This window comes from Amborella trichopoda, chromosome 11, assembly GCF_054954075.1.
Source record: "Amborella trichopoda isolate Santa Cruz 75 chromosome 11, AtrichopodaSantaCruz75HAP2 v2.0, whole genome shotgun sequence".
NCBI classification, from domain to species: domain Eukaryota; kingdom Viridiplantae; phylum Streptophyta; class Magnoliopsida; order Amborellales; family Amborellaceae; genus Amborella; species Amborella trichopoda.
Window position 1 is genome coordinate 32,873,999 of NC_142346.1, and position 22,526 is coordinate 32,896,524.

Here is a 22,526-nt window from a genome sequence, read left to right on the forward strand (position 1 = left end):
GCAAATATAAAAACGTTTCCCATATCAACTCCTTATCTCCCCATTTTCCATTTATCCCAACATTTTCTTTCTTCTTCAACACTTACCGACTTCTCTGAAGCCTGGAGAACCTAGAGAGAGAGAGAGAGAGAGGAGAGATAAATTTTAACTTTTTTATCCCTTCCCTTCCCTTCTGTCTCTGTCTTAACGAATCAATCCTGCTGCACTCACTCACGAAGCATACGACGCAATCATAATGACATCTCTCTATTTCTCCGATCAACACCTTCTTCTTGTCTGAAACTCCACATTTACTCGTCCTTTCCTTCTTTTTGTTATTAAACCCACTGCTCTCTTATTATTCCCTCCATCATTAGAGAGAGAGAGAGAAGAGACAGAATATAGAGAGACAGCTACTGCAGAGAGGAGAGAGAGAGAGTTTGTCATTTTCAAGATCTGCATTTGTGTCATTATGCATGTTATATGAATCGAGTTTTCATGGAGGAGCGAACGCATGGATAGGAGGTTAGAGGCTCTGTGCATGTAAGTGGATCTGGTTTTTTGCTGGATCTCTCAGCGTTTGGATTCATGGGTTTTGGTGTCTCTGGTTTCGAATCGAGGTTTAATTCATACCTTGAGAAGAGTTGGAGTTTAATGGTGGCTTTGAATCGGAGTTCTACTGGTGGTTTGGAATTGAAGTTTTAGTGGTGGTTTTGGTTTGGGGCTTTTTTAGATTTGGATGGCGACAGTTTCAGAAGGTTGGCCCTCTTACAAGGGCATGTCTTCTGACAATGTCAAGGGTTTGGTCCTTGCGTTGTCCTCGAGTTGTTTTATTGGTGCGAGTTTTATTGTGAAAAAGAAGGGGTTGAAGAAAGCAGGAGCTTCGGGAATTCGAGCAGGTAACGCGTTTTTTTTGTTGAGAAAGTTAACTTTCGAGCAGGTAATACATTTGATCCAACAATGGACCATTGCTTCATTTTTCTCATTATTTTTGATAATTTTACAATTGATTTATGTTGGGTTTGATTATATTATTGAATCTGGTGCCAAAAATTTTAGTGACGTGTTGTGATTTAGTTTGATGCTGTGTTCTGGAGGTTGCATGAGTGGTGACTGGTAAGGGAGGGGGAAATGGTTAGGCCTTTCGTCAAGATTTCAAACGTTGGTTGGAGTTTGGAGATTTGAAGAGATCATTTTGCTCTTTGGCCAATTGTGTAGTTTCGTGACAATAAGTGAATAATTTGAGAGGAATTATGGAACGATGATTCATCCTCAATAATCAACTGAACTAACTTAACTCAAGGACTGGATCTTATCATGATAGCTGTGCTTCTTAAACCCTCTTTTGCAATGACAATTGCTGTATTTTAGGATTTGGAACATGTAGTCCTGATTGCTGCCCTTGTACTGTGGTACTTGAAAGTTGAACGGTCTTGTCTTAGGCGCAACTTGGATGTATCAAGTTAATATATTGCGTTGATTTAGATTCTTCATTTCTAGCCACACAATAACTGGTTGGGATTCTAGAGGTATGCTAAGTTGGTAATAATCCTAAGTTTGTTGTAGTTGTTTGATAATCTCTGTTCTGGCATGAGATGCTTTTTGGGGCTCTCAATATGTTCTATTAGTTCTAAAGGTTCACTCTATCCCCTTTGTTTGAAGTTACACAGCAGAATAGGGGAATTATCTTGCTATTTAACTTTTTTGATGCAGCAGAAGTTTGGATTTTTGATTTGGATCTTCATTTTATATGGTTATGTATGCTTTTTATGCTTTTTTCTCCTGCAAGTTGACAGTTATTGTTACTTGTAATTGCACATGTTTAATTCATTTTTCTTGCTACAATCATCACCTGAGATGTCCCAAATCATATGCTTCAACATAGAAAAGTATTCAAGTGTAGAGACGCACATGTGACATGAAAATGTTATGGCTTGTAATATTTGACTGTTGGATGGTCTTGATCTATTTTAGTGTTTTGTGTATCGGTGTATGTATGTTGGGTGTGGGGAATTTGGGTAGGGACCGGATCCCATAGTCATAAGGGTTCTGGCATGCCTCCACTAGAGGTACAATCTTTAGACTTTCAGAGTTTAAGGACAGGCATCATAACATTTTATTATATTGGGATAAGGGAGACATTCTATTATATTGGGATAAGGGAGTCAAAGGATGGGTTTATAGTTGAATTGAATCTTGTGTCCTCAATGCATTTGAATTCAGAAATGTTTTATTCTTCTTTTCTTGTACTTTTTAATGTTTTCACGGTGTTAGTCCCTTTTGTCTTCATATAAACATGGATCTTTTTGCCCTTTCTTTTATAATGATCGTGTGTGTAAACCAATGTTCGCAAAATCGAACCGGGGCGGTTAACTGGACATTGGCCTGGAAGCGATTTAACTGGTCTAACCGGTAAACCGGCCGATTCAACCGCTCTAACCGGGCAAGTCCTGAACGATCAAAAAAATGTTGAAAAAAATTACAAAGATACAAAAAAAATCTACTAAAATATAAAAAGCATATAAAGAATGTGATTAAAACAAAACACTCTCAAATGAAGTTGAAAAATAATAAAAAAAATGGATTTTAACGAATCGATTTGTTTCTAGGGATATTTTTAAAATTTTCTGAAAAATATGAGAAAATATAAAAGAGAGTACCAATGGCCAAATTTTTTTTTAATCTTTACCATAATGAAAAGAATATTAAAATAGTGTTAAAAATTTACATGACCATCTCTTTTTTTAAAAAAAAATGAAGAAAAACATTAAGTTATATACAATATAGGCCATTTCTTTTTGTAAGTACGTAGTAAATGGCTATTGATTAGTGAGTCTAATAGGCAACTAAATAGTAAATGGTGTAATGGTTAGTGGGTTTAATAACAATGATTTCTTTACAAGAACTTTCAAGTTGTGGGCAAGTAATTTTTTTGAACCAATGTAATGAATTCTTGTGGGTAATTAAATTTTTTGAACCAATGTAATGAATTCTTGTGGGTAATTAAATTTTTTGAACCAATGTAATGAATAAAAAAACAAAACCGCTGAACGGATGTAATATGTAATGAGAACCAATGTAATGAATAAAAAAAAACAAAACCACTGAACAAATGTAATATGTAATGAATTCTTCTTAAAAAAGCAATTGCACGCTGCGGGATTTGATCCACGATCCTTATAAACTTTAACCATCCACAGTAACGAACATGGCGATCTAAAGTATTTGGCGTATTATTTATTTAAAATTTAAAAAACCGGTTGATCACCAAAACTGCCCAAAATCGGAACCGGCCGGTTCCGATCTAACTGGGCTGTTAGCGGTTAGATCGGCGGTTGTGCGAACACTGGTGTAAACTAAAGAGATTAATAAACTTGCATAATATCATTTTATTAATTACTTCCTTTAATATGTTTTATCGGAAATTTGGGACTTCCCATCTACTTTTTCTTGTATAAGTCTGGTAACTTTTATTTGTATATGCATATTCCTATGTGTCATTACTTACACTTAAAGCTGGGCTTGTTGGTTATTTTTTGAGTAAGTTTTAGTGTTGTCTCTCTCATATGTGAAATTTTCCAGATCAGATGTCACTTTTTCCTTGGGCGTTTTATTTCGAGTGCTCTGGGTATCGAACTTTTGCTTTCATTTCTTCCTGTGAGCATTGTAATTTTTGTAAAAAGGGAACCAATCACAGTTACAGATGCATGTGATGATCTGTAAGCCACCAAATTATATACAGGGGCTCTATGCATCATCCATGCTGGTGCATCATGGGCAGATTAGGTGTTACTATATACTATTTAGCAGGAATTCAGAATGTGTTGCAGTGTCTGTCTTTTTCTTTTTTCTTATGCTGCTTACGCAACATCCTTAAATGAATTAAAACAGTTCAATGAGGGTCACACTCCTTTATGATGAACATAGGGATACATCGTATGTCCTAGCATCCGTAAGATATGACCTAGGGCTAATTGATTAGGGGCTGCCTCTAGAAATCTGGAATATGTAGCTTTCTGGCAACAGTCACAGTTCTTGTGGTTAAAGGTAGAGGATCGTGTCCATGGTAAATGACATTGCTAACAGGCACTGGAATGCCTGTGATGAGAGGATGTTGTCTATGTGGCTTTCTTGTCTGGAAACATGGGAAACAGACCATTCAATTCCATGGAAGACAAACCTTATTTTGGAGTGGATGTTATGACAGTGTGGTAGAGGCAGTCTGAACTTGTTTTTATTTCTTTTACTGATTGAGAGGGCTTAAACTATAAATATATGCTAACTTCTAATTACCTTCAGCCTTTGAAACATAGACAGGCGTGTCTTGGGGTCCAATCATGAGTTGACACTTGGCTGACACTAACATGTGTGTCGACACTCTTGGACATGCATACGATACCTTTTATTAGTATCCACTACTTTGTCCCCTTTTTTAGACACGTTTCTTTTTTTGAAAGTGATGTTTCTTTTTTAGAAACTTCATTCTTCATTGAAGAGTATTTATTTTGAAAATAACAAGTAGTTTAGAATAAAATAAGTAGTTTAGATAAAACAAAAAATATTTTTATTTGTTTATCAAAAAAAAAAAAAAATTTAGGGTTTCCATAAAACATTGTTATTATAAATAAAAAATACGATTTATTTCAACTGTCATGAAAATTGTTAGGGTTTCGTCCTCCTCAACTAGTTTCTCCCTTTGGAAGCCGTGGATCACTGGTTTGTCCCTTTTGCTCACTAGGAGGCAAGATGAATACAAGTCCATGTAGGTATTGGGATGTGTGCGTCAATAAAGACAACATATAAGGACCTACAAAAATTGACATTGAGATCGTGGTGTCTGATGAACCAATCTTAGAAAAAAATGGACCTATTGAGGGTGGAGTGGGATGTACTACGTTTTGAAATAATAATTAGCTAATACTGTATAGCTTTTTTTCCATATTGTTAGGATGCAACTTTGGATTGGTCTATAATAAATTTTGATGAATAAAATTCTGACTCACAAGTCACAAAGCAACCTTTTATGGACTATTAATTTAATAAGTTTTATTTTATGGATGCTTTACTATTGTTGTACGGCATGAATTGTTGTATGTATAAATGTAGTTTACACAACTACACATAGATCTCAATATATGCATATATAGACACGCATTTATGTAGATACTTGCATATTATACGGACGTGTCATGTCTAGATGAAGTTTTTTGGGGTTCATGATTTTGACACTCGTATCTGTGTCATAAATAGACATGCATGTCCGTGTCGATGTAACATAGCCTTCAGCCGATATCCTAAATCCATTCTTGCTATCACTAATTCAACTTCAGCTCCCAAAGAATAGATGCCACTCGCACCTTCTCCCAGTTTTGAATCCTAAATGCGGCTCCTAAAGAAGTTCTTTTAATGTGACCCTTGCCATAGTTGAGCTTGTCATCTGAGGTCCTTAGGTTGTTCTTGTCTCTGTGTGTGATGCATGCTCAGCTGTTGTTCCATTTTTTACACTGAGTAGGTTACTTCTGATGTATCCAGCTGAATGTGTCCGTTAAACATGCATTAGTTGGTTTCAATGAATAACAAACTTTTTCACTAAGGCGGGTACTGTTTCTTCTATTCCCCTTGGACCATAAAATCAGCTTTAATAAACCTTTTTCAGCATGTCTACTGATGAGTCTGTTTTATGGTCCTTGTTCCATCTTGTTGTGGCATTTGGGAAGTCTACCCTTTCGTCAATTTCAACCGGTGTCACATAGACATAGGTGGTTGAATCTGGTTCCTACCTAAGTGTCGAATGCAGTAACCTAATATGAACATACACAGATGTGGGATTTATACATATTCACCATTTAAAAATGTAATTTTTTATTGACAAAGTTTTTCGGTTGCATTTCACCATCATATTTGAACGCATTGCTACTTACACCTTCCTCTCTGTCCGACAATGTTCGGCCCCCATGATCAATGGGGAGAGGGGGAGAGAGAGAGAAGGGGAGAGAGATAGAGAAAGAGGTGGCCCATCTACTCAATTTTTTGATGGTTTTAGAGAGAGAGAGAGAGAGAGAGAGAGAGAGAGAGAGAGAGAGAGAGAGAGAGAGAGAGAGAGAGAGAGAGAGATGTCTCATCTTTCCTTTATTTTGCTGCGTTTAGATTGAGAAATCAAATGTCTACCCATTTACTATTGATTCAAGAGAGAGAGAGATGGCACATTTACCTGACAGTTTGTTGGTTTAGAAAGAGAGAGATGGCCCATCTAAACATAGAGAGAGAGAGAGAGAGAGAGAGAGAGAGAGAGATTTCCACTTTTCAAGAAGCAAAAACTGAAAAGATTAACTTGCGGACTCCTTCATCCAATTGTAGAATGAAAATGGAAGAAGGCTGTTGGCGTCGGGGGGAAGAACCGTAGGGTGATATGGTTTTACAGAGTGAGATGAGCCACACAAGCTCATTGAGAGAACCAAACTAGACATTTGTACTCATATCTATAAAGAAAATGAATCTAATGTTGTTGACTATTATACTATAACTTGTTTCTTGATGTTCTCTTGTATAATTATGTTCTTTTATATAATCTGTATTTTGCAAAATAGTGTCTTTTTCTTGTTGAAATTATATTAATATTTAATTTATCGCATAAGGCCGTCAACAATTGGAGGCAGAGCTTGTGGCTTCAATGCAAGAAGTCATGAGTTCCAACTTTTGCCTCCACAAATTGGGACACCTTGTGTTTAAACTTTTCTATAATTATAGTTGGAAATGGCCGGGCAGCCGGAGTGGCCTAATCGGCTCGACCCTAAAAAACTAGGGCCTAGGTCACAACATGTGGCCTGAGGGCTGGGTCAGGGAGGGCCCGGCCCTTCCCTTTATTTTTTCTCTTTTTTTCCTTTGGGTCTATTAGGTCAGCCCATCAATCCAGGGTCGGGGTCGGGACTGGGGCCTCTTTGGCCCATTCTGGGCCAGCTGGGCTATGGCCACCCTATAGGAACTAGGGCCAGGGCTGGCTGGCCCGGCCTAGGCCCTGCTAGTTGTCAGCCCTATCTCTTGTGATAGTCATGCCTGATGCTACCGGTCCAGGTGTGCCCCTGTACCCATGAGTATTGTATCGTGTCAAGATAGCGTGATGTGTTGGCCTGCAAAACTTGGGGAATTTGGGAGTGTTTGGATAAGATCGATCTGAAGCTGGAATCTTTCTACCTCTTATCACTATAATCTTGTTATATCTGCCAGTGAGAAATAAATGTGGCATGCTGTGCTTCATCTCAACCGAAGATACCACATCGTGAAGCTTTTCATCCATGCCTCTTATAAAGCTAGCTCTTCCTTTAATTTTCATTATGCATTTCTGTGTATAGGTTTATGTATAAAAGCAGTTTCGGGAATTAAACCTGGATCTGATAAACAAATCTTCATTTGTATACCCTCATATTGGTTGCTTACATGTAATCTCTGCTAACATTTTCCTTCTTTTTATTTAGTTTGCTGCATTAATTTCTTAATGTCTTGTTTCTTTTTTTTTTTTAAATCACTCACTTTGTTTGCTTATAAGTAATTTGTGCTATCATTTTCTCTTTTTCTAATTGGCTGCATTATTTGGATAGCCTTGATGTCCTGGAAATTGATTTGACTATTTTCTGTAGGAGTTGGTGGCTACTCTTATCTATATGAACCACTTTGGTGGGCAGGCATGATCACAAGTGAGTTTGAAAATTTGCGTTAGTTCCTACATTTTTCATATGAGTTGAGCTAAGATCTAAATTATATTGCCAATTCTTTTATCTTATTGCTCTAACAAATATGTTATCCAGCTTTACTTCTTTTGGGGTACTTTTATATATTATTAGATTTATTCTTGGTAATTCTGTTTGAATTTACATGAGAAGCTCTATGGTGTTTTGGAGCATGTGCATGTCTTCTGTATTAATATTTGTTTGATAGTGACTGCTGAGGAACTCTTAAATCATCACTTCATGCTTTCGAAATTGCATGGTGGGGTTATAGATGATACAATTTAGTTTTTCAATTATTGAATGCTAAGTTCAACTGTGTTTTTCTTTTTTCGGTCAATGCCTAGATCAACTTTATGCTGGAAGAGACAACTTTAAGATTTCAAGATGACTGTGTTATCTCTTTTCCTTTTTCAATAATTCAATACCAGGTCTATTTGTTTTGCTGATCGCAATCATCGAGTTATTATAATGTTAGCTAGCAATTGGTTTGATAATTCATGACCAGATAGAAGGGACACTTTTCAAGATTTTAGGACTCTCTTGCAGTTTGTTTGGGTGGCAAATTTGGTGATATCATGATACAGATTTGTCTTTTAGGTTTGTCAACCGGATGATTTTATAGGAAATGCACCTCAAGGTAAAAATATGTTTCTAAGATAGACATTGAAACTGGAAGTTGAGGGAACCATTTTTTAACATCAAAAGCAAAAAAGACCTTAAGAGACAGGAAAGGAGGCTTGGCCCGGCTGTGGCGGTGAGTATGCTAGCTTGGAAGCATGAGAATCGAGTCAGACTATTAGTTAACATTTCAGATTTGGTTCTCTTTATAATATAGCCATATCTTTAAATCTTGTTCTTCATGATTTCGACACATGCCCATGTTCATGCAATATGTTAAGGGAGACATATTGAAGCCAAAAAGGGTTTAAGGAAAACCATGCGGTCTAATCCCAAATTCAAAATACATTAACCTAATATTGCAATTACTAAAGTACTCCTCATATCTTTCCTACTGTATCAATCTTCGTTTGAGGTTGGGTACGTGAGATATGGTTGCATTGTCATGATGAGTGTAATATGTGTTAACTTTGTATTGTTGGTTTGCTGTTGCACTACTTCTAAATTTTTCTTATGATGCTTTGGGAAATTTTATCACTCATAGACAGTGTTCGCAAAACCAGCATGTTAGAACCGAAACCGGCCGGTTAGATCGCTGCCTGTGTGGGGTGGCAATTCCGGTTAGGGCCGGTTTTGCGGTACACATGGTAAGACGGAACTCCAAAAAAAATCGGGACCAAAACTGGCTGGTTCAATGTCGAACCGGCGGTTTTTCTTCAAAATCGGTCCGGTTTGCTTTTGTTTTCGTGCATTATAGCGCCGTTATAACGCATCAAATAACGACTGTTATTTGACACAGGCCTGTTATTTTCATAGATCAAGATTTTGCAGCTTTTTTTTCTTCCATTTTGTAGTTTTTTTTTTTGTTTTTTCAGTCAATATTGATGTTATACACCGTAAAGTTTCTATAGATTATCTATTGTTGAATCAAAAGTCGAAAAACAAGGCGTTCTTGGCTGATTGAAATTGGGATTTTTGAAAATTAAAAATTTCCGCCATTCTATCAAATGCAGCTTTAATTAATACCTCATATATTTTCATAAAAATGGAGGGCTTTGATTGATTGTTGAAGGATTCAATGTTTACATATTTTAATTTTTCCAAAACAATGAAAATTTGAGGTTTTTTTGGGGCCAAAGTACTGCTGCTCGAAGAACTGTTTTTATCCAAACAAATTGATTTCTGATCGATCAATTGATCGATTTTTATCGAATTAATCACTGAAGTTTGATGATGAAGTCCTTATCTATCAAATAAACTAGTTATTTTGATTTACTATTGATTAAATTTTTTTATATCGATTTTGTTTTGCTGCGTTTTTTCCAGAAATTTTCGTGACGTAAAAAATTCGCAATTTTTGGAATAAAGATCTCAATAGTGAATAAGTTTTCATGAAATTTGGAGCATTTGAATCTTAATTGAAGTATCTATCATATCCCCATATCAATTTGTTCAAAAATGAAAGATTTGGGGTTGATTTCGACTCTAAAGTTTATGTATTCTTCCGCTCGATTTTAGGGTTCTTAAACCAATTTTTTTTGTAATAAAATTACGTTTTGTTTTTATAAAAATATAAAATTTGTGATGAATATGAGAAAAAAAGAATATATTCTTTTTTCTAAATTTATATATTTTTGGTGAGCTTGTTGGATTGTTTTTAATGTTATATATTTTTTTACTAAAATATGTTTATTTGTGATGTATATGAGGAAAAAATTTGTTTCTTTTTAATGTTATACATTTTTGGTGAGCTTGTTGGATTGTTTTTTATGTTTTATATAATTTTTTATAAAAATATTATTTTGTGATGAATATGAGAAAAATATTGTCTTTTTAAGGTTATTTTTGGTGTATGTTACTGTTTAGTTGTGACATTTTCTTATAATTTGTTTTTTTATTTGTTACAAGCTCTCTATCGTTTGTTTCAACTTCATACTCCTTAAATCTGTTTATTAGCCTCTATGAAGAAAGGAGGTAGAAACTAAAAAGTGTTTTACTCATCTCTCATGTTTCCACATGCTGAAATAGATAAAAACTTAGCCTGCTTATTTATTTATTTATTTAAATATGCATCTTAATTCTACATTTTAAAGTTGCCATCTTATGTAAATTTTTTTTTTCTCGTTAAAACCCATCTCAAAAGGTTACTGAGTAAATGAGGTTTGGCCATTTCAAAAACGATTTGGTCATTTCAAAATCGATTTGGCCATTTGAAAATCGACTCTGCCATATTTTTTTAAAATATGCGAATTGGCCATTTGAAGCAGCACTTAACACCTTGACCCACACCCTGCATTTGATAACCAAGTTACTAAGTAAATGAGGTGCTCTCTCTTACTACCTTGACTCACAACCCTTCGAAAAGCTGGGAACATCATGCTACAAAAAAATACACTCTCAAACCCAATTCTAAACCGGATTAAATTTTCAACATTAAAACAACATTTTTCAACGTCAACATTAAAACAATATAGAAGCATATATTGTTGCATCATCCATTGTTAGTTGGACTTTGTAACTTCACCCATTGAATTGATGTCAAATTATAAATTGTCTTGCATACTTTCATAATATTCAAATATTACATTATATAAAAAGTTGTATCAAATTTTTTTATAAGATAAATGTATGTAATATGATGGTGTATACTTAATCTAAGTTTTTCTATTTGTTTTTAATTTTTTTGGGGATTTTGACCCATTTTTTTTAAAAAAATCTACTTGACTGGTTAGTTCAGTTTACCGCTTCGGTTAGTCCGGTTCCGGTTCGAACCGCTCCCAGCCTCATGACTGGTTAACCGTTCCGGTTCGATTTTGTGAGCGTTGCTCAGAGAGCTGAAAACCTAGACCCAGACGTAGTTTTGCTAGGTAGATAGGTTAGGTTGAGCTGGCAACCTGGTGGGTCAAAGCGCATGTTTTTCATAATTTTTAGAATAAATATTCTAGAAACTAGTCCCCGAAGTCCTATATATGTAATCCAAATTTGAAATTCTCATAGACATGCAGTTCTCGTTCATGGTTTATTATTTTTTTATCATACATTTTAAGTTACTTATTCATCGCCCATCATAGCGTCAATCAAAATCGAAAGTTTCACAATAAAAAAGTTTGCTTATATATGCCATAGAATAGACTTTATAACTTGAAAGGATTTGCAATGACTATTTTTTCCTGAAATAACGCAGAAAATGATTTGTCCTATCCATAGTGAACTTGATCAATCAGCTAGGATTAGGTCAAAACTTGAAATTTTTGGTTTTTGTGAGACATGATGTTGTAACCCCCTGTTTGGATGCTACTTATATTTTGATTAGACTATGGTTAGCATTCCAAAAAAATGCAGCATTTTGCAAGTTGGGTGAAACTGATATTTTCAATTTTCGTCTCACCCACAAAAAGTTACTTGGGGTTCTAAAGTGGCATGCAGAGGAAGCACTCAACCAGAAATGGTCCTTCACCTAAAAAGCTGCCCTAACAGCACTAAACCATGTTTGGGCCGAAAGAAATTGAGGCCCAACTAACTGGGTCTTGTCAACTTGGGAAAGTTCCTGGTCGACCTGCTGGATTTTTGGGCTAATTACGTCTTAAGGCATTTTACCTTTTTCCCACTTGGCTTGCATGCCTGTGATTTGATTTTGCTTGTAGACATTGTTCATATTAGTTCTCACTAGAGACCATTTTCTTCTTTCACTTGTGAAGGGTTAACTAAGAGTATTAAACATTTAGAACAATGTTATCTGCAGTATGCATATATTGCTGTTCTGTAGTCGAGCTTATCTTGTTATTTTTTCCTGAGTAAAGTTCACTATATTGCATTAGTAAAAGGAGCTCATCTTGTTATTTTATTTGCAAGCTTCTTGAGTACGGTTGTTTTGCTTCAAAGCACCTGGAAGTTACCCCTTCTCTGTGGCCTTGATTTTTTCTATGGTTTCTTGGACTTATATTGAGTTCAAATCATTTTTCCAAGCTATAGATTTTGATGATAAAAATGTAACAGTGATCGTTGGAGAAATTGCCAACTTTGCAGCATATGCATTTGCTCCAGCAATTCTCGTCACTCCTTTGGGTGCACTCAGCATAATTATCAGGTTTGCAAATAACATTTGAATCAAATTCTCCATGAAACAATTAACAGGATTCAGGATTCTTAACTGTTACATTTTCTTTCAGCGCTGCACTTGCACACATTATTTTACGTGAGAGGTTGCATATATTTGGGATTCTTGGCTGTGTTCTATGTGTTGTGGGTTCAACAACCATTGTCCTACATGCTCCTCAAGAACGGGAGATTGAATCTGTGAAGGAAGTATGGGATCTTGCCACTGAGCCAGGTAATTTTTTTTTTCTGGGAAAGACAAATTTTTTTCTTCCCCATGATTAGTTATATAATTTTTTGAAATTGGGATTCAATGTATATGGCATCATGCTTATGTCATAATTCTTTTATGGCGGTTATTGGCATTACTTTGATGAGCTGACTGTTATGTTTGTTTTTGGCAGCTTTTCTTCTCTATGCGGCTTTAGTTATGGCAGCTGTTTTTGTTCTTATATTCCATTTTATCCCACTTTATGGGCAGACTCATATAATGGTGTATATTGGGGTTTGTTCGCTTGTAGGATCTCTCTCGGTAGGTGTTGAGTTTAGGCTTCTTCTTGGAATGGATCTCCATAATTTGTGGTGTTTTGCAGACCTGTCTTTCTTTTTCCTATACATAACCTGTGACCTCTCTGTAATGGCAGGTCATGAGTGTTAAAGCTCTCGGAATTGCTCTGAAGTTGACATTTTCTGGAATGAATCAGCTAATATATCCTCAAACGTGGGCTTTTACTCTAGTTGTAATCATGTGTGTGGTGACTCAGATGAACTATTTAAATAAGGTAGCCGTTTCTCTTTCACCTTTCTTTCTTGAGGATGCCATCACATGTGAAGATGTTTTTCATCTCACTAATTGTGATTTATACTCTTGCTGAAGTCCTGATTTCAGGATCCTTATTAATAGTGGGGGAACTTACTTTAGTTTTCGCTTACCAAGAAGAAAATGAAAGTTGAATGAGGTCTTCTTTGAATAGCATTATGTTTGTAGGCAACCTATTTATCTTTTTCTATATAAATCATAACTAAATTAAGAGACAAGTAGTCATGTACAAACAACATCAAGAGATAGTATGCCTATGTGGCATAACTCCCATAAAAGCAGAACGAAATTTACGTATACCCAATGTGGTGTGTTATTTTCTGTTTACCTCCTTTAGGTACATGGATTGCTTGAATGGCATTAACAATTCAGTGATTTCTGAGCGAAACCTCATGACCTGTATATTTTATGGCCATGTATACATGTGTCATTGTTGGACACAAGTAAATGGCGACAGATTCCTCATGTCATGGAGAACAAGATTTGGAGACACGGCTATGGTATAAACAGAATTAAATCCAACGATTGTAACTAATCTTCAGTTTCATGGTGTGAAGAAGGTTAATTATACCTTAATTGGATGAACCCATTGATATTCTCAAAGTTTATAAGTGTCTACTCGAAACAAGAAGGAAGATGAAGTCTTTAAAATGTAGTCCATACATAGTTAAACGAGAAGAATTCAAACTCTTAAGAATCCGGATCATATGTCTGACGCGGTTACAACACCCAAACATAAGTATCCATGTAATATACCTAGTGATACATTCACGGAAGAGAGAGCTCCCTTCCTAGCTACCCAATAAAATTAAGGGAATTATCTTAATAACTTAGGGATTAATGTTACCTAAACCACCTTTATGTCAAGGCATTAGACCAAAAATTTACCAAGCCTGGGTCTCTGTAAAAGAAAGGTACTCATATCCCCGACAGTGCTTGGGTGCTCATGAGGTTTTTTACTTTAGGCTTAAACCCAAGTACACTTGAGTTTATAAAATTAATTTGAATTAAGGCATGTGATCATGTGGTTTGGAAATATCTAAATCATGTCTAAAGCAGATGGATCTTTGAGGGGTTATAGATTCCGTGAAGGCATCCTTGTATGACATCATTCTTTTCCATCATCATAAACAGGAAACCAAGAGGTTATTTAAGAGTTCTAGGAGCATGAGGCATGAGGATACATTGTCTACCTATTCTCGAATTGAATATGGGTGATGTGGTCAACACAATGAGTTTGTGGTGGGTGATGAAAAAGGTGAAGTGCATTAGGTATGGTACAAAAGTTTGATATGGTAAGTGGAAGATAAGAGTCCTTGTGCAGTGTTCTTTTCCGATCTTGTTTTTCATTCTATGTCTTTTTAATGAGGTGGTAGAGTGTGATGTGTCTCCGTATATTGCTTGTTCATTTTGGGTTTAGCTGTCCAGTCAAAGCAGTACTGGAATCAGAAAAGGTGGCAATTACCACCAACTGCCCCTGAAACTGCAAACAACCACCTGGGAAATTTGATATTCCCGTGACGAGGAGTTTATTAATATTCCACAGGCTGCATCACTGATCGAAACTATGATGCCGACCCATTGCTTGCTTGCTATTTCCCAGCCGGCCCTTTCCATACTGGCTCAGTCCCTCTCCTTCGCTCAGCTTTATCACGACCACCCATCCAATGACACCTTCCCCCCTCCTTCGCCCCCCTTCCCTCCCTCCTCCTGCGTTTTTGGGCCTCCTCTCTCACCATTGCTGATCGGGTCCTCGGTCATTTGTGTCCAGGACAACTCCCTCCAACCTGCCGTGGCTCTGCTCAACTTTCTAGTAGGTGTTTTCAACCCCCCCAGACCAGACTTGCGTGGCACAGAAAAATGGGCTTAACAAACTTGGAATGATCCCAACATCGGATGCCGATCCCTTCAAAGAGGGGTGTTCTCTTTTGCTTCCCCTCCCGGGAGGCGTGTACTCAAGTACTGAGATATTCCTTGCCAACCTTGAAAGGAGCATCTCTTTCCATCTCAAGATGGAACGCTAGCCTAGGAGCTTTTTTCCCTCTCCATATTTGGCTGCGGGTGTTCAACATTCCCCTCCATCTTTGCAACCCAATAACTTTTAATCAAGCAGTGACACAGTAGGGGGTTTCATCAGCATCCATTGGAAATACTTAGAGTTCCTTCCCCTCGGATCTATCCAACTCGTTGTTGAAGTGATCTCTCTGGAGTTTATCTCGGAAGCTACCTGGATTTCGTCTAATGGCCTTTTCTATAGGGTCCACCTGGCCTGAATTCCCGCCTCGCCGCCTTCAACACGCCATTTTCAGGTACTCTCTTCCTCGAGGCCCCTTAGGGAAGATAGGGATGTTCTCGAGCCCTCGTTTTCTTCAGATGGATGGATGAAGGTGCGCCGGAGAAAATGGTATTGGAGAAGGAACTACTTCAGAAGCAGCCGTCCTCGCCATTTTCCGACGAAAGCCCTAGTCAGTTCAGCTGCTGGTCGCGTCAGTAGCCCTAAAAGCCGTCTTCCACTTGCCTTCGTTGTCCTCCTGCCTACTGAGCCGACGCTATTGACCTTCGCCTTCCCCCCCCCACCCCCACCCCCACCCCACCCCCACCCCCACCCCCACCCCCACCCCTTTTCGTTTCCCCCTGTTGTACCTCCTGCCGTTTTGCAGCCTCCCCCTCCTTTGGGACATGTGGTGACACTCCCTATGCCATAGATGTTGCTCTCTTTGCTGCCCCAGGGGCACGCGGCAGTCTCTCTTGTGCGACAGGTGTCATCTCCCTAGTGTGCACTCGAACTCGCTTTTCCTCTTGTAGTTCCGTGCCCTCTCCAATCTCCATGCGGCTACCATTTTCTGTGGACTTCCAGGGTCCTCGCAACTCTCCATTGCCTAGCTCCCCATCCCGTCGCTTCCGGTTGGCCTTTCTTTCTTTGCAGCTCCTGCCTCGCACTACCCCCTTGAAAGTTCGCAAATCTGTCGTGGGAGAGCCCTCCCTACTTTCGGTCCCCTGCCTTCGCTCACCCTCTTCGCAACCGTGGTACAGAGCCTTTGGTGCACCCTGTGTCCCCTGCTTGCCTTCACCCTCCTGGGGATATGCCTCTCCCTCTCCTTTCTAGCCACCCCACCCCTTCTCTGGCTCTCCCTTTGGCCGTCTCCTCACCCCCCATCCCCTTGCCATCCCCTTCCTCGTGCTCTTTGGGAGCCTCTGCTCCTGCTCTTCTCATACCCCCCTGCTCGTCTTCTTCTACCCTTCATTGCTCCGCTCCATCCTCTCCTTTCATTGGGCTCCCTGGTAACCCCAATGCCCCCCTTTGGCTAGTGTCCCCTTTCTCTTGAGCCCCCCTTGTCTTCGCACATGCTGTAGAGCCCACAGGGTCTCCTCTTCAATTCTCTGCAAGGTTCTCCCCTTTCTCCCCTCTCCTTGTTCGAGTGGAGCTTGCCTTTTCCCCAGTCCTTCTGTGGGGCCTCTACTCCTCATGCTTCTAGAAGCTGTCCTCCCTCTCCCTCTCAAGCTAGCTCTTTGGGGACTTGTTGAGCTCCTCAGACCGGGCCTCGGTTGATTCCATTTTTGGGAAAAGCCCAGGGCGATGTTCTCAAAGTTATGAAGGTCATGGGAACTGTCTAATCTTGATCGACTTTATCAAGAATGATCCCCAGTTCAAAGCCAACTTGACTTCTAAGGGAAAAAGGGAACTGTCTAATCTTATTTGCCATATTAAGTATGATTGGGCTCCAGCCTTCCCGGATCAGCCTCTTGTTTCTGAGACTCCTTCGATTGGTTGCCCTACCACTAGACACTTTGGAAGGCATCCCGCTCGGTGTCTTTCCCTTCCTTGAAGATCTTAACCTGGAATATTAGGGGCCTCGGCGACCAATTTTTGTCGGCAACACTCTCCTGTTATCTTGGCTTTGCTGTAAACTAAGCTTCAAGAGCCTTCGCTACAAGAGATTTACTAAGTTTGGGGTCGACGCCTGTGTCTGTGGCTTGCAGTACCATCCAATGGAGTCTCGGGGGGCATCTGGGTAATTTGGGACCCTGCACTCCCTCTCTTCTTCCTTTGTGAGAGAGTTCTCTGTTTCCATCTCTCTCCTTAGAAATTCAGATGGGTTGCCTTGGAAGTTTTCAGCAGTTTATGGCCCACATTCTGCTTCCTGTAGATATTGTTTGTGGCAAGAGCTCTAAGAGATTGCTGATGTCTCCCCATCGATTTGGTGTATTGGGGGAGATTTCAACATTACCCATTGCTCCTTTGAACAGAATTCCAGCTCCAGACTCTCTCCTCGATGTTAGTTTTCTCATATTTTATTACGAGAAACCACCTGGTAAATGTGCCTCTCCAAAGGGCCCGCTTTGCTTGGTTGAACCATTTCGAGGATCTCTCTTTGTTTAAACGCGACTGGTATCTCCTTTCGCTGGATAGGGTTTCCGTGTTTCCCAACTCCCACTCAGTGGCTCTTCCCAAGCCTACATCCGACCACAGGCCCATCCTTCTCAACACAATAGACTCTGGACTCGGCCCTAAGCCCTTTCGCTTTGAGCTCTCCTGGCTGGAAGAGTCCAACTTCCCTTCTTTGGTAACCTCTTGGTGGCATTCTTTCGCCCCTCTCGTTCTTGGCTGGCCGGGCTTTCATATTCAGAGAAAGCTCTATATTCTGAAGCACACTCTCATCGAATGGCGCTAAATCCTCCCCAGAAACTTCCACGCCCCAAAACAACATTTTTTCAACTCAATCCTCTATCTTGATACTCTTGAGGAATCATCGCCTCTCTCTGCTGCTGACCTTAATATGCTCCTTGAACCCAAATTAGCTCAGCAATCTATTCTTTGTAAGGAGGAAATCTTCTGGGCGCAGAGATCGAGGGTCAAGTGGTTAAAACTTGGCGATCCAAATTACCTCCTCCTTTCTTTTTTTTTGAGAAAAAGTTAACATTGTATTGCTGTAAGGAGAGAGAGTACTAAATTACATCCTTTCATAAAATTGCTAATGGTCGGAAGCACGACAATACCATCTCTCTTCTCAAAGTTGACAACCAGTTCTTGGAAGACAAGGATCTCATTGAAGAGGCCATTATCAATTATTTCAAAAATCTCTTCACGGAGCAAAGGGATTCACGGCCTATCTTGTCATCCCTTAATTTCAGATCTATTCCCTTTGACAAAGCGGTGTGGTTAGAGCGTCCTTCTGACGAAAGGAAATCCTTGAGGCAATTAAGTCCTTAGGCCAAGATCTATTGCCCGGACCCGATGGCTTTCCCATTGCTCTCTTTCCATCACTTTTGGGAAACTCTTGAGGGTGACATGTTGGCCTTCTTCACAGATTTCCACTGCAGCGACATTTTTAGTAAGGCTATGAGTGCCACCTTCTTGGACCCTATTTCCAAGGTTGAAGGTGCTTGCCTCAAGAATTCGAGAAGTTCTGGGATGGGTGATCTCTCCTACTCAAGGAGCCTTTGTCAAAGACCGTCAAATTCTGGATAGTGCCCTCATCGCTCATGAGTGTCTTCACACTCGCCATTTGGCCATAGATTGGGAGAAGGCCTATGACCATGTAGATTGGGATATCCTCGACGAGACCTTACGTTGTATGGGATTTGGTGATCAATGGCACATGTGGATGAGAGGGTGTGTATCTTCACCTTCCTTTTATGTTATCATCAATGGTACCCCCAAGGGGCTGTTCCACGCTTCGAGGGGTCTTTGGCAAGGTCACCCTCTCTCTCCATTCCTTTTTTCCATAGCTGCCGAGGTGTTTAGTGCCTCCCTTTCGGGATTGTATCAAGCTGGTCTTGTCAGGGGACTCTAGGCTAGTCCTAGAGGCCCCTTTGTCTCCCACCTCCAATATGCCAACGATACCCTCCTCTTTTGTGACGCGCTCCAAGACCAACCTCAAACCCCTCGCCTCTTTCTCAAATGCTTTCACTGGGCAACGAGATTTAAAGTAAACCTTGCCAAGACTTTCATGATGGGGGTGACCTTAAGCCTAGAATCGGTAACACAATTTGCAAACTTGTGGGGCTGTAAAGCCCAACTATTGCCTTCCACCTTCTTAGGATTGCCACTATGCATCGGCAAGCCCAAAGCAGCTCAGTGGTTCCATATCATCGATAAGTTCGATAGGAGATTCGCGGGGTGGAAAGGGAGATTTGTTTCCCCTGCGGGGAGACTCACTCTCATCAAGGCAACTCCTTCTAGCATACCATCTACCAAGTTTCCTTATTCAAGATTTCGGCTTTAGTAGCTAACCGACTTGAGCAGCTCATGAGAAATTTCCTTTGGTCTGAAACCGAATGGAGAAAATACCACATTATTGCCTGGGAAACAATTTGTATCGAAAACGTCAGGGAGTTCTCGGAATTCGTAATATCAAAAGGGCCAACGTTGCCCTCATGGGTAAAAGGTGGTGGAGATTTGTGTCACAAAGGGACCACCTGTGGCAAGAGGTAGTTCGCCTCAAATATCGCTGCCCCCTCAATTTGTGGTTCTCGACAAGCAGGCCCCCAACAATGCCTCTAGCATTTGGAAGGGCTTCCATTCTTGCCATCCTAGATTTATTGCAAATATCTGCTTTCGACCCAGAGAGGGTACCAAAATTGCTTTTTGGTCGGATACATGGATTGGTCACGCCCCTTTGAGGGAGTCTTTCCATTTCCTTTTTCGTTTGGCCCGTTATCCCCTATCCCTTATAGCTGAGAATTTTTAACTCTCCCCTGTAGCAAGGTTTGGACCCCACCTTTCAGGAGGCTCCCAAACTATGCTGAGTTGCCTTCTTTCATCGAACACAAGCCCTTCTCCAACTCTTCTTCCTCCCCCCTTCCGGTCTCAACAAGGTAGTCTGGACACCCTCTCCCTCAGGTGCTTTCTTGGTTTCCTCGTTTTACAATGCCCTTCTCCCTTCTCCCCAAGGTCACTCCTGAACAGATGTATCATGTGTTGGAATGAAGCCGAAACTAATGCTCACCTCTTTTTGCATTGTCAGATTGCTTCCCTCCTTTGGACTTCTGTCCTCAATCTTTTTGGAGGGTATTGGGTAACCCCACAGTTCATCCTCCATCTCTTCTCTTCATAACTCTCACCCCCGTGGGCGAAATTTGGTATTCTACTTTGGGAAGCCTCGGTTGCAGCCATCCTTTGGACCCTGTGGTTGGAAAGGAACCAAAGAATCTTTAGGGGAGAGTTACCTAATTTGGAAACCCTGATGGAAAAGGTGCGGTCCATGGTCATATTTTGGGCAACTAACTCGAAACCCTTCAAGCATATTTCTCTTGAGGCTTTTCACCAAAATTGGAAAGCCTGGCTTCATCTGAGGCCGTACCACATCGGGCATCGTCTTTGTCCCCCCTGCCCCTGGCACTACCAAGCTTAATTTCGATGGCCGCTTCTTGGGGAATCCTGGCCCTTCAGGTGTATGTGGGATCTTTCGGGACTCCGAAGGCCGCACCCTTTTCTCTGTTGCACACTCCATTGGTTCTTCCGACGTCAACCAAGCCAAGGCCATGGCTCTCTTAGTTGGCCTGATAAGCTTTAGTTCTGACTGGGGAACCTCTTTGGTAATAGAAGGAGATTCTGCCAAGGTCATCGTGTGGGCTTCCAAAGCAGCCCAGTGCCCGTGGAGGACCCCATTTTTGAAGAGATTTACCTTAGAAGCTTGGACCTACACATTGCCTGGAGGCATACTTGGAGAGTAGCTGACACCATTGCAGATTCCCTTGCCAAAGAGGGGGCCTTGGCCTCCACCCCACTGGGAATTCCTACGTAGTTCTCCTAGGAGTCATCCCTGCCTCTGTGCTTTTTTAGTTTGTGGTGTAATTTTCGCTTTTTAACCCTATAAAGGGATTTACTGACTGCCCATCTTGTGTGTGGTCGACTTTGTATACTTTTCTTCTACTCAATACAACAGTAAACTTTACTCAAAAAAAAAAAATGCAAGCACCCACCTCCCAAATTGCCTCCACCCCCAATCACTACAGGCTTGAACCTCGGAAAATGAGAAAGACACCCACTCTTTGATCATTGCCAAAAATCTGTTGCTTTTGTTTTGGCTTGGCTCTGCTTAAATGCATGTTTGTCAAGGGGATCCTTTTTATTCGTATCTGCTGACTGAAGGTAACACTTCTCGAGTGTTATCTATGGCTTTATGCCATTAGAGACTGCATTACTGTTTATTTGATCAGTTATCTCCTAGGGTTATCATGGTGAGACTGTATACCCATTGGTGCATGGGCTGACCCTGCACCCCCCCATTGCCACCTTCAATGAATCCTGACAAAGACTTAGCGTGTGTGGTGGCACTTGGTGGCACTTGTAAATACAGAATAATCAGGGAATATGAATTTTGGCATAGCTGGATGCTGGCAATGGGTCCTGCACAGTTCCTCGATGCGACAACGATGCATACTGTGTGTTCTTTATCACATTCTCTTATATGTTTAATTTATCAGATTTTGTCTCTCTGTATGCTTAATAAATAATCACTCATGTGTGTATGACAAGTTCCTTTCTAATTGGTATTTGTGTTGTGCAAATTCTTTTTAAAGGCATAGAAGCCCTTATAGAGCTGTTTTATTGTGTTTACATGTTCTTTTTCTTTTGATAGTTGAATTGTCATTTTGCTGAAGTTATGTATGCATCAAGCAGACAGCGCACAAACGGAGATGTGTACATAAATGGCTGGATGACAAGAGAGAAAAAATGAAAATCACAAAATTTGGGATTGGTGGAAGCATAATTTTTGTTTACCATAATCGATTCGGAAACCAAAGCAATTTAGGAATCAGAAGCATGGAATTGCCGCTGGCTGGAAGATTTCTGTTTTCGGAATCGACTTCCGTACAAGATTGTGGGGGACGAGATTCCTATATTTAAGAATCAAGATTCGACAAAAATAGATGGAATTGAGATTCCTAGCTCTTTGGAATCAAGTTTCCGACCTAGTTGGAATCAATCGATATGGAATCAAGATTCCTTCATTTATGGAATAGAGATTCCGACATCTTCGGAATTGAGAGGGAAACAATATGTCTGAATTCCATTCATTGACCGACATGCCACACATGCACATTTACATTATTTGTATTATATTATTTATGTTATCTTGGAGTTGCAATATCCCCATTCAATCAATACAATGCATACTTAAATAATTAAGTAGAGAACGTGGACCACCACTTCGGTGTCTACTGGTCATTTCATGCCATAAAAGATGACTGCACCTTGTAGCTTGAGCTTGATTGTCTAGCTTGAGTAGTTTGATGCTTTGAAAACTTCTAAATATCACTTCTCAGGAAAAAAACAAATAGAA

The 22,526-nt window shown here is 39.9% G+C and overlaps 1 protein-coding gene across 6 annotated transcripts in view; it reads left to right on the top strand.

Moving 5' to 3' along the window:
- The first annotated feature begins 284 nt into the window (after positions 1-284).
- LOC18441060 (putative magnesium transporter NIPA4) overlaps positions 285-22,526 on the top strand; it is a 35,032-nt gene continuing 12,790 nt past the window's right edge. For 3 of the 6 annotated variants that reach the window (XM_011627595.3, XM_006851193.4, XM_088852489.1), the window contains exons 1-6: positions 285-878; positions 7,614-7,670; positions 12,318-12,408; positions 12,491-12,651; positions 12,821-12,948; positions 13,061-13,198. In XM_011627595.3, coding sequence (XP_011625897.1) covers positions 719-878; positions 7,614-7,670; positions 12,318-12,408; positions 12,491-12,651; positions 12,821-12,948; positions 13,061-13,198 — 735 coding nt within the window. In that variant the 5' untranslated portion in view covers positions 285-718. The remainder of the gene's footprint in view (positions 879-7,613; positions 7,671-12,317; positions 12,409-12,490; positions 12,652-12,820; positions 12,949-13,060; positions 13,199-22,526) is intronic. The other 3 variants (XM_011627596.3, XM_088852488.1, XM_088852490.1) reach the window with 1 other exon arrangement.